This window comes from Pempheris klunzingeri, chromosome 24, assembly GCF_042242105.1.
Source record: "Pempheris klunzingeri isolate RE-2024b chromosome 24, fPemKlu1.hap1, whole genome shotgun sequence".
In the NCBI taxonomy this organism is placed as follows: Eukaryota; Metazoa; Chordata; class Actinopteri; order Acropomatiformes; family Pempheridae; genus Pempheris; species Pempheris klunzingeri.
Window position 1 is genome coordinate 5,069,293 of NC_092035.1, and position 13,562 is coordinate 5,082,854.

The 13,562-nt window shown below is 49.3% G+C and overlaps 1 protein-coding gene across 1 annotated transcript in view; it reads left to right on the top strand.

Moving 5' to 3' along the window:
• Nucleotides 1-12,740, top strand: part of LOC139223640 (protein unc-80 homolog) — a 40,633-nt gene extending 27,893 nt beyond the window's left edge. The window contains exons 35-66 of the mRNA XM_070855605.1: nt 55-241; nt 371-502; nt 589-732; nt 853-953; nt 1,097-1,183; nt 1,275-1,458; nt 1,583-1,677; nt 2,299-2,388; nt 2,504-2,605; nt 2,696-2,876; nt 2,969-3,234; nt 3,337-3,471; nt 3,586-3,724; nt 3,880-3,976; nt 4,071-4,241; nt 4,363-4,455; nt 4,591-4,809; nt 4,982-5,212; nt 6,021-6,144; nt 6,223-6,348; nt 6,438-6,561; nt 6,697-6,903; nt 6,997-7,181; nt 7,278-7,443; nt 7,543-7,722; nt 7,817-7,964; nt 8,712-8,768; nt 9,707-9,788; nt 9,926-10,031; nt 11,258-11,278; nt 11,515-11,729; nt 12,252-12,740. Of these exons, the coding sequence (XP_070711706.1) occupies nt 55-241; nt 371-502; nt 589-732; nt 853-953; nt 1,097-1,183; nt 1,275-1,458; nt 1,583-1,677; nt 2,299-2,388; nt 2,504-2,605; nt 2,696-2,876; nt 2,969-3,234; nt 3,337-3,471; nt 3,586-3,724; nt 3,880-3,976; nt 4,071-4,241; nt 4,363-4,455; nt 4,591-4,809; nt 4,982-5,212; nt 6,021-6,144; nt 6,223-6,348; nt 6,438-6,561; nt 6,697-6,903; nt 6,997-7,181; nt 7,278-7,443; nt 7,543-7,722; nt 7,817-7,964; nt 8,712-8,768; nt 9,707-9,788; nt 9,926-10,031; nt 11,258-11,278; nt 11,515-11,729; nt 12,252-12,740 (4,884 nt within the window). The remainder of the gene's footprint in view (nt 1-54; nt 242-370; nt 503-588; nt 733-852; nt 954-1,096; nt 1,184-1,274; nt 1,459-1,582; nt 1,678-2,298; nt 2,389-2,503; nt 2,606-2,695; nt 2,877-2,968; nt 3,235-3,336; nt 3,472-3,585; nt 3,725-3,879; nt 3,977-4,070; nt 4,242-4,362; nt 4,456-4,590; nt 4,810-4,981; nt 5,213-6,020; nt 6,145-6,222; nt 6,349-6,437; nt 6,562-6,696; nt 6,904-6,996; nt 7,182-7,277; nt 7,444-7,542; nt 7,723-7,816; nt 7,965-8,711; nt 8,769-9,706; nt 9,789-9,925; nt 10,032-11,257; nt 11,279-11,514; nt 11,730-12,251) is intronic.
• Nucleotides 12,741-13,562: the final 822 nt, after the last annotated feature.

Consider the following 13,562-nt stretch of genomic DNA (forward strand, 5'->3'; position numbering starts at 1 on the left):
TCTGCCTCTGTGCTGTTTGATCCAACCGCCACCCTTCCATGCCGCCCTTCATAGAAATCCTTCTCGGCACGGGCGGTGTCGCGCTCCCACCAGCGGGCCGAGCACATCCTGAAGAACCTGCAGCAGGAGGAAGAGAAGCGGCGTCTGGGCCGCGAGGCCAGCATCATCACGGCCATCCCTGTGGCTCAGGAGGCATGCTACGAGCCCACGTGCAGCCCCCCGCCTGAGCAGGAGGAAGAAGGTGGGTACATATTGTACAAACATACAAAAGCTTTAACGGGAATGGGCAGTCTGCTGACAGCTCTGTGTCCTGATGGCATGTTGTTTTCCCTGTGTCTCCGCTGGTCATGTCGGACATTAATCCCGCCAGCAGAAGAAGTGGTGAACCTGGCATCACGCCGTCTATCTGTCAGCCCGTCCTGCGCCTCCAGTAACTCCCACAGGAACTACTCCTTCCGCCGGGGCTCTGTGTGGTCCGTCCGCTCACTGGCCAGTGCTGAAGGTATGAAAATAAAGAATCCCGAGAGTCTTTATCTCGCAGCTTGACTTGGCCACTGAGAAGTTTTGTTTGCACGTTTTATCTGCCAGATGAAGAGAACACAACAGAACACACGCCTACTCACCACATGTTACAGCCGCCCCAAGCCGTCTTCCCAGCATGCATCTGCGCTGCAGTCCTGCCAATAGTGCACCTCATGGAGGATGGGGAGGTTCGAGAGGACGGCGTGGCTGGTATAACATCTTTTTAAAAAAATGCTTCTCATGTGTGGGACTCCTGTCCTCTCAGACATAAGGACTGTTCATTGCATTTGGTCACATACTGTATTTGAAAGGACAAATGCTTCCTTTCAGTGAGTGCTGTGGCCCAGCAAATCCTCTGGAACTGCCTGATTGAAGATCCGGCACTTGTTCTCCGCCACTTCCTGGAAAAACTAACCGTGAGCAACCGACAGGTATGCGAACATCTGAGGGACAAACAGAGCTTCAGATGTGACAAACCAGAATCTGATGTGGCTTTTCTTCAAGGGGGATAAGTGCAGGAGCTTAAAAGGAGGTGTGAAATGTGACATGACTATTTCTTGTGTTGTAATGTCAGGACGAGCTGATGTACATGCTGAGGAAGCTCCTGCTCAACATTGGAGATCTGCCGGCTCAGACCTCTCACATCCTCTTCAACTACCTGGTGAAGCCACAGATGAAACTCCTTCACTCGTTCACTGTTTGATATTTATCCTCAGTTTAGAATCAGTTCTCTTGACCGAATCTCTCCTCAGGTGGGACTGATCATGTATTTTGTGCGGACCCCGTGTGAGTGGGGAATGGACGCCATCTCGGCCACCCTGACCTTCCTGTGGGAGGTTGTTGGCTACGTGGAGGGGCTCTTCTTCAAGGACCTCAAGCAGACCATGAAGAAGGAGCAGTGTGAGGTCAAACTGCTGGTCACTGCGTCCATGCCAGGTGAGCTCACTGACGCTGCTTGACACTGTCGTTGATTTTGATTCAGATTCCATTTTTACTGTGACCTCAATAATTAGTTATATTAAATATAGTTTAAATATTTTCTTGTGCGTTGTTGGTGCAGGAACCAAAACACTGGTGGTGCACGGGCAGAACGAATGTGACATCCCAACACAACTTCCAGTCCACGAAGACACGCAGTTTGAAGCTCTCCTCAAGGTGAGGATTTTAGGAAGTACTCTGACCCTTTACTTGAGTAAAAGTTCTTGCTGAAGTGTCAGCAAACTTAAATCGTCCAAAGTAAAAGTACTGCTTCTGCTGAACAGTGATGAATTATGATGTGACATGATTAGATGTTTGGCACTGATGCAACAATGTGTACACAGTTTTTTTAATGTTTTAGCTGGAGGAGATGGAGCTGGTTTTATCTACTTTATGTAAGATTAGGAAGTTCAGTCCAGTCAGATCAACATTCCCAAAAATAGTTCTGTCGTACAAATCTGCATTTCTTTTTTAGACTGTTCTCTAATCTTTGCTTTTGTTGTGACATATCGGATGAGTGTACCTATCTGGGCCTCAAGAAATGATTTAGATAAATCCGTCCTAGAGGTTTAGAGGAGAAATCACGTCAGGTGGAACAGCTACCAACTCATATGTGATGAAGGACCCAGAGCAGAAAGGTCTCAAGCCAAAGAGGTTTAACAGTGAAAAGTAATTAGTTACTCACATAAAAGCAGTAAAAAGTACAATATTTTCCACTGAAATGTCGTATAAAATGCAAATACTCAAATAACGTACATGGAATAAGATCTTCATCATCTTTACTTCCCCCCCAACCAGGAGTGTCTGGAATTCTTCAACATTCCTGAGGCCCGATCAGCGCACTACTTCCTCATGGACAAACGATGGAACCTCATCCATTATAGCAAGGTAGACATTTGGCTTTATTTTGAGCTGCTGGTAAAACCACCTATCGACATATTTGATCTATAGTTAGTATTCAGACTAAGTACAACAACACAATGCTGCCATCTTCCTCCTTTAGACATATGTGAGAGACATCTATCCCTTCAGGAGATCAGTCTCTCCCCAGCTCAACCTGGTCCACATGCTGCCTGAGAAAGGGCAGGAACTTATCCAGAAACAGGTAAAGACGATTTAAAGTTCGACACAATATTAGATAACCACACTGCAGAAAGAGAAATACTCTCTTTTCCATTCTCTGTTCTCCCTCTAGGTGTTTTCCCGTAAACTAGAGGAAGTCGGCCGGGTCCTCTTCCTCATCTCCCTCACGCAACACATGCCGGCTGTGCACAAGCAATCCCACGTCTCCCTGCTGCAGGAGGACCTCCTGCGCCTGCCGTCCTTCCCACGGACTGCCATCGACGCAGAGTTCTCGCTGTTTAACGAGCAGCAAGGTGAGATACCCTCCAACTGTATCATCGGACACTTTCACAGTTAAAATCATCATACATATTTCACCAGCATCTCCTCCTCCCGCCTCCCCCAGGTAAGGAGCTGTTCGGCTTGGACACCCTCCACAAGGTGCTGTGGATCAAGCTGCTGGAGGAGATGTTCCTGGGCATGCCCAGTGAGTACCCGTGGGGCGACGAGATGATGCTGTTCCTCAACGTCTTCAACGGGGCACTGCTGCTTCACCCAGAGGACAGCGCCCTCCTCAGGCAGTACACGGCCACAGCCATCAACACAGCCGTTCACTTCAACCACCTCTTCTCCCTGAGCGGTTACCAGTGGATCCTGCCGACCATGCTGCAGGTACGGAGAACGTGTCCCACTGCATTTAAGAGTAAATAATAGACTTTTCTTAGCTTTAGCGTACGTTCCTTAAAGTCTGCCCTCTCCGTATTACCATGGCAGGTCTATGCTGACTATGAGAGCAACCCTTTACTGAGGCAGGGCATCGAGTTCTGCTGTCGGCAGTTCTACATCCTCCACCGCAAACCCTTCATCCTGCAGCTGTTTGCCAGTGTGGCTCCGCTGCTGGAATTCACAGTAAGACTGCTGAGTGCATGCATACACATATTCCCATTACACATCCCCTGTGTTTTTATATTCCTGGGCGCCTGCAGCTTGAGTGGACGTCTCTGTCTCCATCTCCCATCCCAGACCAGCACCAGTACTGGCCTGTCTAAAGGAGTGTCGGCGCAGTGTCTGTTTGACCTGCTGGTCTCTCTGGAGGGCGAGACCCAGGACGCGCTCGATGCTTTGGAGCTGGTAAAGGCTGAGAAACCTCTACGCTCTCTGGGCAAGTCACTCTTTTTTTTTTTTGGATCGAGTCAAGGAGGGAGCACTTATCTTAAATGTCTGTCATCATATATAGAAAGCTCTCAATATCCTGAGAGCGTCCTGTGTGTGCATGAGCTGTAGAAAAAACACCAAACTGTACTTTTTTTATTGCAGATTTTTGTTATGGTAATGAGGACTTAGCGTTTTCCATCAGCGAGGCCATCAAGCTGTGTGTCACTGTGGTCGCCTACGCCCCTGAGTCCTTTAGGAGGTACGGAAATGTATCGAGGAGGCATTAAGGATTATCTTTTCTTGTATCTTCAGCTTCTCAAGAGCAGTTGCTTTCTGTCCCCATGTATCTCCAGTCTCCAGATGCTGATGGTGCTGGAGGCCTTGGTCCCCTGCCACCTCCAGAAGCTGAAGAGCAACACGATTACGATGGAGTCGGCCTCAGCTGCCAGGGATGAGATCGCAGCCATCGCTGCTCTGGCCACCTCGCTGCAGGCCCTCCTCTACAGCTCAGAGGCCCTCACAAGGTCTGACTCACCCCCATGCAAAGAAGAAAACCGCAAAACAAGCAACTGGACTTCAGAGTCCATTTGTAAAGTCCTTTAACTGTTTACAATCCTCATCATTTAATCCACATCTCCTCCACAGGCCCATGACTGCCCCCCAGATGTCCCGCTGTGATCAGGGCCATAAGGGAGGCACTACAGCTAACCACGCCATGTCAGGAGGGGTCAACACCAGGTCAGAACTATAACATGATCAACTGTAGGAGATGACGGGTTACACTTGTCCCAGAATAGACGACTATAGAGTGCAGCCCTGGAGCCTGACAGACCAACACATATGTCCTGTTTGTATGCATGTGTCTGTGCCCAGGGACAACCTCCACCTGCTGGAGGAGGGCCAGGGCATGCCGAGGGAGGAGCTGGACGAGCGCATCGCCAGGGAGGAGTTCCGCCGGCCGCGGGAGTCCCTGTTAAACATCTGCACTGAGTTTTACAAACACTGCGGGCCGCGACTCAAAATCCTGCAGAATGTCGCCGGGGAGCCGCGGGTCACAGCCCTGGAGCTGCTGGACATCAAGTCCCACATGAGGTGATGAGATTCACTCATGACTGGTCAGCAGATTTACAGACAAAACTTTGTGAGATGGTTGTTCTCTTTCTGTAAGGAACGCTGCAGTACTTTTGTAATGGAGAAAACAAAAACATACTTTCAGAAATCTATTAAGTTGCACTGACCATAAGCCGGTGTCTCTCTCTTCCAGGCTGGCTGAGATCGCCCACGCACTGCTGAAGCTTGCGCCCTACGACACCCTGACCATGGAGAGCCGAGGGCTGCGGCGCTACATCATGGAGATGCTGCCCATCACCGACTGGTCCTCCGAGGCTGTCCGCCCCGCCCTCATCCTCATCCTCAAGAGGCTGGACCGCATGTTCAACAAAATCCACAAGATGCCAACGCTCAGGTGCGCTCGCCCACAGGCACTATGCACCAGGTCTGTTGAATACAATCCCACTTCTTTCTCCGTCTCCCTGTGAGTGTATCGTGCTGTGCCCGGTGCCGTGGTGTGTACAGTAGATAGACGGCTTCTTGGCACTGTCCTCTGTAGCGCTGCCTTCGTGGGTGCTGTACCGTAAGTGCTGCTGTGGCGTATTTCCGTGCGGGTACTTGTGGGCGTGCGTGGGAAGAGTTTAATGTGTACGCGAATGTGTGAGGATGTGTGTACTAATGACGGATCACCAGCAGTGCTCCCTCTAAGCCGCTGTCCTGTGCTGCGTCATAGAAGATGAGGCAGATTTTGAGCACCAACGTCACAGTCCCAGCATCCTCTTCCATGACATAAGACTGGCAGGCTCAGGGGAAACACTGGTCTCAGGTGTGCGCTTCACACCAGGATCTGTTGCTGCAGTGTTTAGCTGGCTATGTCTGTGAGCTTTGCTGTATACGACATTTGCTGTCAGTGTGGCCTTTATTCCAGTCATAAAGGTGATGCTTATATGGCGGGAAATATTAATAGAGTGGTAAGTGTTTCATCACTATCACTCCCAGCATATGATGGTTCCCGCTCTACTGTAAAGATCTGTACATTTGATACGAGTAATATAGATCTCACGCCACATTCAAGTCATTTGAAGTGATGAGATGTAAAATCAGATGAGTGGCTTTCCCCGGTCAGCATCGTGAGTTTCCTTTTCATCCCACATGACACGAATGTGGCCTTTTACTGTTTTTTTTTTTTAAACTCCGTGACAATGTGCTTCTATTTTGGGTGCGGGGTGGCATTGCGTGGATGTGTTCTCCAGGAGACAGGTGGAGTGGGAGGCCGCCAGCAGCCTGATCGAGGGGATCTGCCTGACCCTGCAGCGACAGCCAATCATCTCTTTCCTCCCGCACCTTCGCTCGCTGATCAACGTCTGCGTCAACTTGGTACGGAAACACAGCAGCACAAATTCGTCCGTATGATTGCTGTTTCGGGTGTGGGTATTTATTTGCGTGTGTTTTCAGGTGATGGGCGTGGTCGGCCCCTCCAGCGTGGCAGACGGCCTTCCTCTTCTCCACCTCAGCCCCTACCTTTCCCCTCCGCTGCCCTTCAGCACAGCAGTGGTCCGGCTGGTGGCCCTGCAGATCCAGGTGCAGGCATCGGCTTAACTCATCTGACTCACTGGGCATCCATTCGTCTCTCAAAACTGATTTCACATGGTCAAATTTGTGCTTCCCAGGCCTTGAAGGAGGACTTTCCTCTCAGCCATGTGATCTCACCTTTCACCAATCAGGAGAGGCGTGAGGGGATGCTGCTCAACCTGCTCATTCCCTTTGTGCTCACTGTAGGTTCTGGAAGCAAAGGTAAACTCTCACAGGCTAAAAGGTCAATGCTGATCACTCAGTTAACTCAGTCAAACCTGCTGTCGGTCTGTAATAGAGACATTTGAGGCAATTAAATGTCCAAAGCATTGTTTGTATTTTCATGTCCCGTTGCAGATAGCCCCCACCTGGAGCAGCCAGAGATCTTCCTGCTCCTCCAGACAGTCATCAACATCCTCCTGCCCCCTCGGATCATCTCCACCTCCCGCACCAAGAACTTCATGCTGGACGCTTCCCCGGCTCACTGCTCCACCCCCGGCGACACGGGGAAGGACCTGCGCAGAGAGGGACTAGCTGAGTCCACCAGCCAGGCTGCGTATCTCGGTATGAATGAGAAGTAACACCATTTTATAGCTCCACATGTCCGACCACTTTCCCTCCTCATCCTCAGCCCTTCCCCTTCCCTCCCCCCTGCAGCTCTGAAGGTGGTGCTGGTTTGTTTTGAGCGCTCGCTGGGGAACCAGTGGTACCGGCTGAGCCTGCAGGTGAAAGAGATGGCTCTGAGAAAGGTGGGCGGCCTGGCCTTCTGGGACTTCATTGACTTCATTGTCCGAACCCGTATCCCTATCTTTGTCCTGCTGAGACCCTTCATACAGTGCAAGGTAAAGAGCTCTCTGCTAATCCTGTTCATTCACTTTAACTGCCCTTATGCACTGCCTGTCCTCCTTACCGGTCCGTATGTGTTTATGTTGGTGTAGTTGTTGACGCAGCCCGCTGACTCCCAGGAGGAGATTACAGCACGGCACCACATCGCTGACCAGCTGGAGCGACGCTTCATTCCACGACCTCTCTGCAAGAGCTCCCTGTTTGCAGAGTTCAACAATGAACTCAAGATCCTCAAGGAAGCAGTGCACAGTGGCTCCGGTCAGACACTTCAACTTTCAGACACGTTACTGTTGGAATCTGTCTTTTTCCTGCATGTTCTGACTGTGTGTTTCTGTTTTACCTGCTGCTACTAAACAGCTTATCAGGGCAAGACGTCCATCAGCACCGTGGGCACCTCCACATCAGCCTACCGCCTCAGTTTGGCCACAATGTCGCGCTCCAACACAGGCACCGGCACAGTTTGGGAGCAGGACAGCCAACCATCACGCCAGCCCTCCCAAGACACACTCAGCCGCACCGATGAGGATGACGAAGAGAGTCAGAAAACGTTCCCGTTTCACTTTTCTCTTTCCTGTTTGGCAGTTGTAGAAATTCGACCTGGACTAACAGCCCTCCATCCCTCTCCCTCCAGATGATTCCATGAGTATCCCCAGCGTGGTGAGCGAGCACGAGGCCTTCTTGCCGAGGGTGATAGCCCAGCGCCGCTTCTCCAGCCACGCCACCGGCTCAGCGGCGTCGCAGCCTGAGGCGCCCCGCACCACCATGCTGCCCAGCCACAGGTGACACCCCCAACGCAAATACAGACTGAAACACGCAAGTACAAACAAGCACAGAGCTGAACTTTTCTTCAAGCGTAGTTCCTTTTACAGACACCCTTCTACACAGATACTTTAGAAAGTGAGCGTAGGTCAAATAACAAAGAAATATCCTGCCCCACGCTTTCTTTATCAAACACACAATATTTGAATTCAACAAGGATCTATATTCCTTTGGATCTGAGGAAGATCAAATCAAACACTGACTGTTTAGTAAATAAAGTGTCCAGGTTTGAGAGTCTCGGACAACATGCAGGATGTTTCTTCTTCATTTGTCCTGCAGAGGGCGGGGCAGGACAAAAAAGTAGAGGTGGTGTGTAAGCGGAGGTAATCTCACTATGGAGCCAGCACCATTCAAACTGGGTCCATCCGCTGAGGTCCAACTCGACCATTGAGATTATCTCTGTTTCCATGTGCGATTCAAATCTTCTTTATGTAATATGTAGAATGAACATTTTGAGATGGATCAACCAGTCATATCCCACAACCAGTCATTTTTTTCTGTATATCTCTGTTGATTTATAATGTGTTTTATTCAACAGTCTCAGAGCAGCAATGAAGTAGTTCAGACTCTGTGTATTGGTAAGGATGAAGTTGTGGTCAGAGCCCTGGCGTCCCACCCTGCTCTCGGGGCTCGGGGACTTGGGCGGTGCTGGATCTCGACTACACTCCCTAAACTCCCATTCTCCCCCTTCACCCCCCTTTTTACAGTGAACCCAATGTGCTAGATGAGTCCCAGGGCCTTCTGCAGGAGGGTAACCTCTCTAGGTACAGTGGCCCTCTCTCTGTGTGTGTCCCATCGGTGCGTTCTTGCATCTGTCCGCCAGTGGGAGGGGCATCGCCTCGGAACGGCCTGCTCTATTGGCCGCCTCGCCGTTGATCACTCATCCACATCCAATCAAATCGCCTTGGCCCGCCACACCTCCCCTCACCCCCTGTCTCTATCTCTTTCTGTGTGGGTCCGGTGTTCCTTGTCTCTGTCCCCTACCCCTACCCCAACTTCCTTTTGAGCTCCACACTGACCCTCATCTTCTCAGCTCATCTGCTGTGCTATCCTAACCAGGCCGCCCCCCCCAAGAGTTAAAAAAAAAAAGGGGGCCCCTCAGCCCCGGGGCCAGGGAGCTCTGCCTCTGTTTCTCCTCTGTTAGCTGTGGGTCTTAGCTGTACAGTTGATGTGCCATCACCAAAGTCAGCCTCCCTTCCATTGGTGCCATGGTGTTTCATACTGTTTACGTGTCTATCAGGCTTCCCGCTGATCAAATTGGGCGTCCAACTCTGGATACCAATCTGTAGGGGCAAGGGGGACCTGGGGTGGCAACTATAATACAAGATCAATTGTCTTTTTTTATGTTTAAAGACAAAATAATTTAATAGGTCCACATGTTAAAAAAGGGGATTTTAAATGTATGAAGGGAAAAAAAAAGAATAAAAAACAGTGTTGCTACTCCAGCCCCTGCTACCCCCTGTTGTGTTTTCAGTGTATGAATCATGGCAGCACTGTTTTTTTGTGTCTTGTAACATACTGTGTGTGTCGTGTAGTGAGTGGATGGGTAGAATAGCAGCGACATGTTACTGTGGTCAAAGATGTGGTCAGTCGGCGGGCACAGCTGGGGATGCGGTGGCTTTTTGGTCCCTTCACGGCAATGCATTTCTGCATCTTTGTGTGTGTGTGTGTGTGTGTGTGCGCATCTGATTGGGTGTACCAGGGTTGCCAGTGTGCAGAGTGAACCGGGCCAGCAGAACCTTCTGATACAGCCTCCATTAGGAAGAAAGCGAGGCCTCAGACAGGTGCGGACATCAGCTCTGTCTTTCTCTTTGAGGGAATAATCGTTATGTGCCATAGATTCTAAAAGATAAGGCTTGTGTGGAAGTGCATGATTGGAATCACAGCTAATACTCTGTACTGGGTTGCGACTTTGCTGCAGCTGCGACGCCCCCTGCTGTCCATTCCAAAGACTGAGCCACGTGGTCGATCAGGAGCAAGGCTGTCAACAACCCGCAGGAGCATCCAGCCCAAGAACAAACCACTGGGTAACAGCACACGTGTGTGTGTGTGTGTGTGTGTGTGTGTGTGTGTGTGGTGCAGGTCACTGAACGGTGTGTCATGATTGTCAGAAATAATATTAAAAACAGAATTTAGACACACACATAAGTTGAAACCATTCCAATCTTTTTAAGTGCATGGCTACATTCAACATGTAACATATGCAGACCATGTTTGGAGCCAATACGCCACAGAATGTATCTTTACTGGCTGCACCTACAGCACACACACAGCGTAGGTAGGGTTGTGTGAGTCACAGATAGAACAAGACAGTGAGCTTTTGTTTTGAGATTATGTTTATAGTTTGTATAATATGGGTCATTTAACATCTACAGACTACAGGACGCTGTGGAAGGGATAAAGCTCAAGCTCACTGGCAGTCATTAAGTCACTTCCTTTATATCAGCAGTTTAATTTAAAAATAGAGATATTGTATGACTCATGTATGCCAAAGGGCTGCTCACACCTCATGTAAAAAAAATACTTACTGCTGCTTGGGATCTCTGCGGTGCCGCTCACACCTGGTGTAGTTTCAGAGGTCACAGTGGAAGCTTGACCTACATTTCATTTTCAATCAATGAAAGTGACGTTGTGTGACTCCCGTCCGCCACGCAGTGCATTTAGTGCAGCGTACGAGGCAGCAGTGGCAGTGCTGCTTTTTTCACAATACAGTATAATTTTCACCGTTTTCACCACTGTTTTTTTTTTTTTTTCAGAATTTGAATATATAATTGTTTTTCGATAAGCGATGATGAAAGCACATTTGGTTGTCTCAGAATATTAAAAAAGCATGAAAAAGAATTTACCCTGCACTTCAGGTCAAGCACACAACGAGCCAAATCTGGACTGCCACTAAAACATAAAATTCTCCCACTCAGATATCACATCTGATGCTGCTCAGGTGGGGATTCTTGAATCCTTAAATTTGAATTCCTGAACCGTTGGGTCTCTCTCTTAATAAAAGAGTTTGGTCTAGACCTGCTCTTTATGGAAAGCATCTTGAGATAACGCTGTTATGACTTGGCGCTATATAAATGAAAATTGATTGATTGATTGAGATACTTTCGAGAAATGTCTGTGTGCTGACTTGAACTGACCCGTCCTCCCCACTCACAACCTCTGTCTTTGTTCCAATGCTGTTTGTTGTTCCACCTGTCACCAAACTGACTCTTCTCACTCTGTTCTGTCTCATGCCTTATGTTTCGAAATAAAGAAACTTTATTGGACTGTGAAGGTGAGACACGACCCTTAACCCTTCCTCTCCACCCTGCAACGGCCCGCTCCTTAATTCTGCAACCTCACCCAATAGGGCGCTCTGCATGTCTGTCTTGCATCCCCTCCCAGCCCCTGCCTACCCGTCCTGTCCCATCCCTGCCTCCACTCTCTTTGGTGGTGCTGATGTGTTAGCGAGCCGCTAGCTGGCGCTGCCCTCTCCGTTTTCACCATGTGCGCATGCATGTGTGTCCACAGCTCACGGAGACCAAAAAAGGTCAGTCACCTTTACAGAGACTCAAGGCCAGCAGACGCCTACAGCGGCCGGAAAGCCCCCGACTCCCAGCGCCACAGACCCTCCCACTGACGGAAGGAAGGCCAGTCCTGCTCTCTCTAAATCCCCAACACTGGAAGTGCCCTCTGCCACCTCAGCCACGGTCACTGCCGACCTGCACAGCCCTGCTAACATACAGGTAGGAGCAGCACAGAGGACTGGAGCAGGGGAGCACAAGTAATTGGATAATTTTACATTTTTAGGTCATATCTGTATTCATTTGATTATCTCTTGTCTTGCTTATTTATGTAATATTGAACACATATATATTTAGGGCTGCTGGACAATTTCAAAAAGGATTTTTGTTTCATTTAATTAAAACTGTATTCCTTAAATCAATATCAAACGTGAAGGTTGAACAAAAATGTAATGAACATTTAAGTACTTAAAAGGCTGGTTCACCGAAATGACAAAAAAGTATGTGTGAGTGATATCTATCTGTTTATGATGCTTGAAAATATTAAATGTTGGATAATCCACAGTCTTTTGTTAACAGATTTAATAGATTTAATTTCACAAGAACTATGAAAACTCAACAAAAGATAGTAAAACTGTCTGTGTGGCCTGTGGATATCTCTAGATGTAAGAATTTGTGTGAACTTGCCCTTTACTTGATGTATTACAAGCTGAAACTACAGGAGCAAAGTGTATTCCCACCCAGGTCCCTCCAGCCATAAGCAGCAAGGAGAAGAGAGAGCAGTGGGGCCTCCGCAGCAGCCTCTCCCCTCCCCCCTCCATCTCCCGCCCCTCCACTCCAACACCCCCATCTCGAACCTGCTCCCCGCTGCCCCTCTCCCGAACCTGCTCCCCTCTCCCCTTGTCTCGCACCTCCTCTCCTCTCCCTCCTCCGCTCCCAGTGCTGGTCACTGCGCCAGCCCCGGGCCCCCCGCCGCCTCCACCGCTGCCGCCTGCCCCTCTCCTGCCTCCCCCGCCGCCAGGGCCGTCCAGGATCAGAGAGAGCCCCGGGGACGAGGACACGACGGCGCTGCTGCCATGCAGCGACACCCTACTGCAGCTCAGCGAGGACGACGGCACGGAGAACCCCCTCCTCACCCCGCTGCTGTCCCATCCCTCGCCCCGCCGCTCACCCCGCCGGCTCCCCTTGCCCCTCTCCCCTGTCGACCTGGACCTGGATGAGTCCCACGTGTGAGAGTAGCCTGAGCCAAATGCCACACAGACACCTGCAGGGTACGGATGACGGGGGGGCTGTGCTGCACACATTTCTAAACATTTAAGAGCAAACAGAGAACATTTAAAGTGTACATTTAGATTTGATTGACTGACAATCTAAAAGTACATAGTTTGAAAGGAAGGGAATGTATACGCGGGAGAAGTGTGGGTTTTCCACACTCACCCCCTGCCTCTTCAAATGTGTGTACAACCCACCGACTTAATTTCTGTCCAGTCTGTTTTCCCCTCTGCTTTGCCCTGAAACTAAACTGCTCTCTCCTCAGTGTAGCTGGTTAGTTTCCACCCCTAAATGTACAAAACAAACACCTATTCCCCCTCCCTTCCTCTCATTGTATCTTCTCAGTGTTGACAGTCCCGATCTGTTCTGACGGATTCATACCATGAGGGTTGAATGTAAACCTTAGCAGTAATCTACCTTAATGCTCGTCTCCTGCGTCATAGAAACTCGAAATCATGCTGGACTTTCAAGTCAATCTGTGCTGGTCTACTCTACCCCGAGATATCAAAGATTTATTTTTGGATTATATTTTATGTTATACAAATTCCCAACTATTTAAGATCAAAAAGGTTTAAAAGATGGATACGTAACTAATCCTTCTGACACTCTAGACTTGTATGTAAAAGATGTCTATATTGAGGAGATCTATATAAATTTAATGAGGAGATGTTATAACTTGTACAGTGTTGCAAAGGTTATGAAGGAAGGGAAAGCAGAACTTGTATAAACAGTTTATTGAGAGCTATTCTAAGGCTATGGGTGCAATGAGGGCTGAGAAATGAT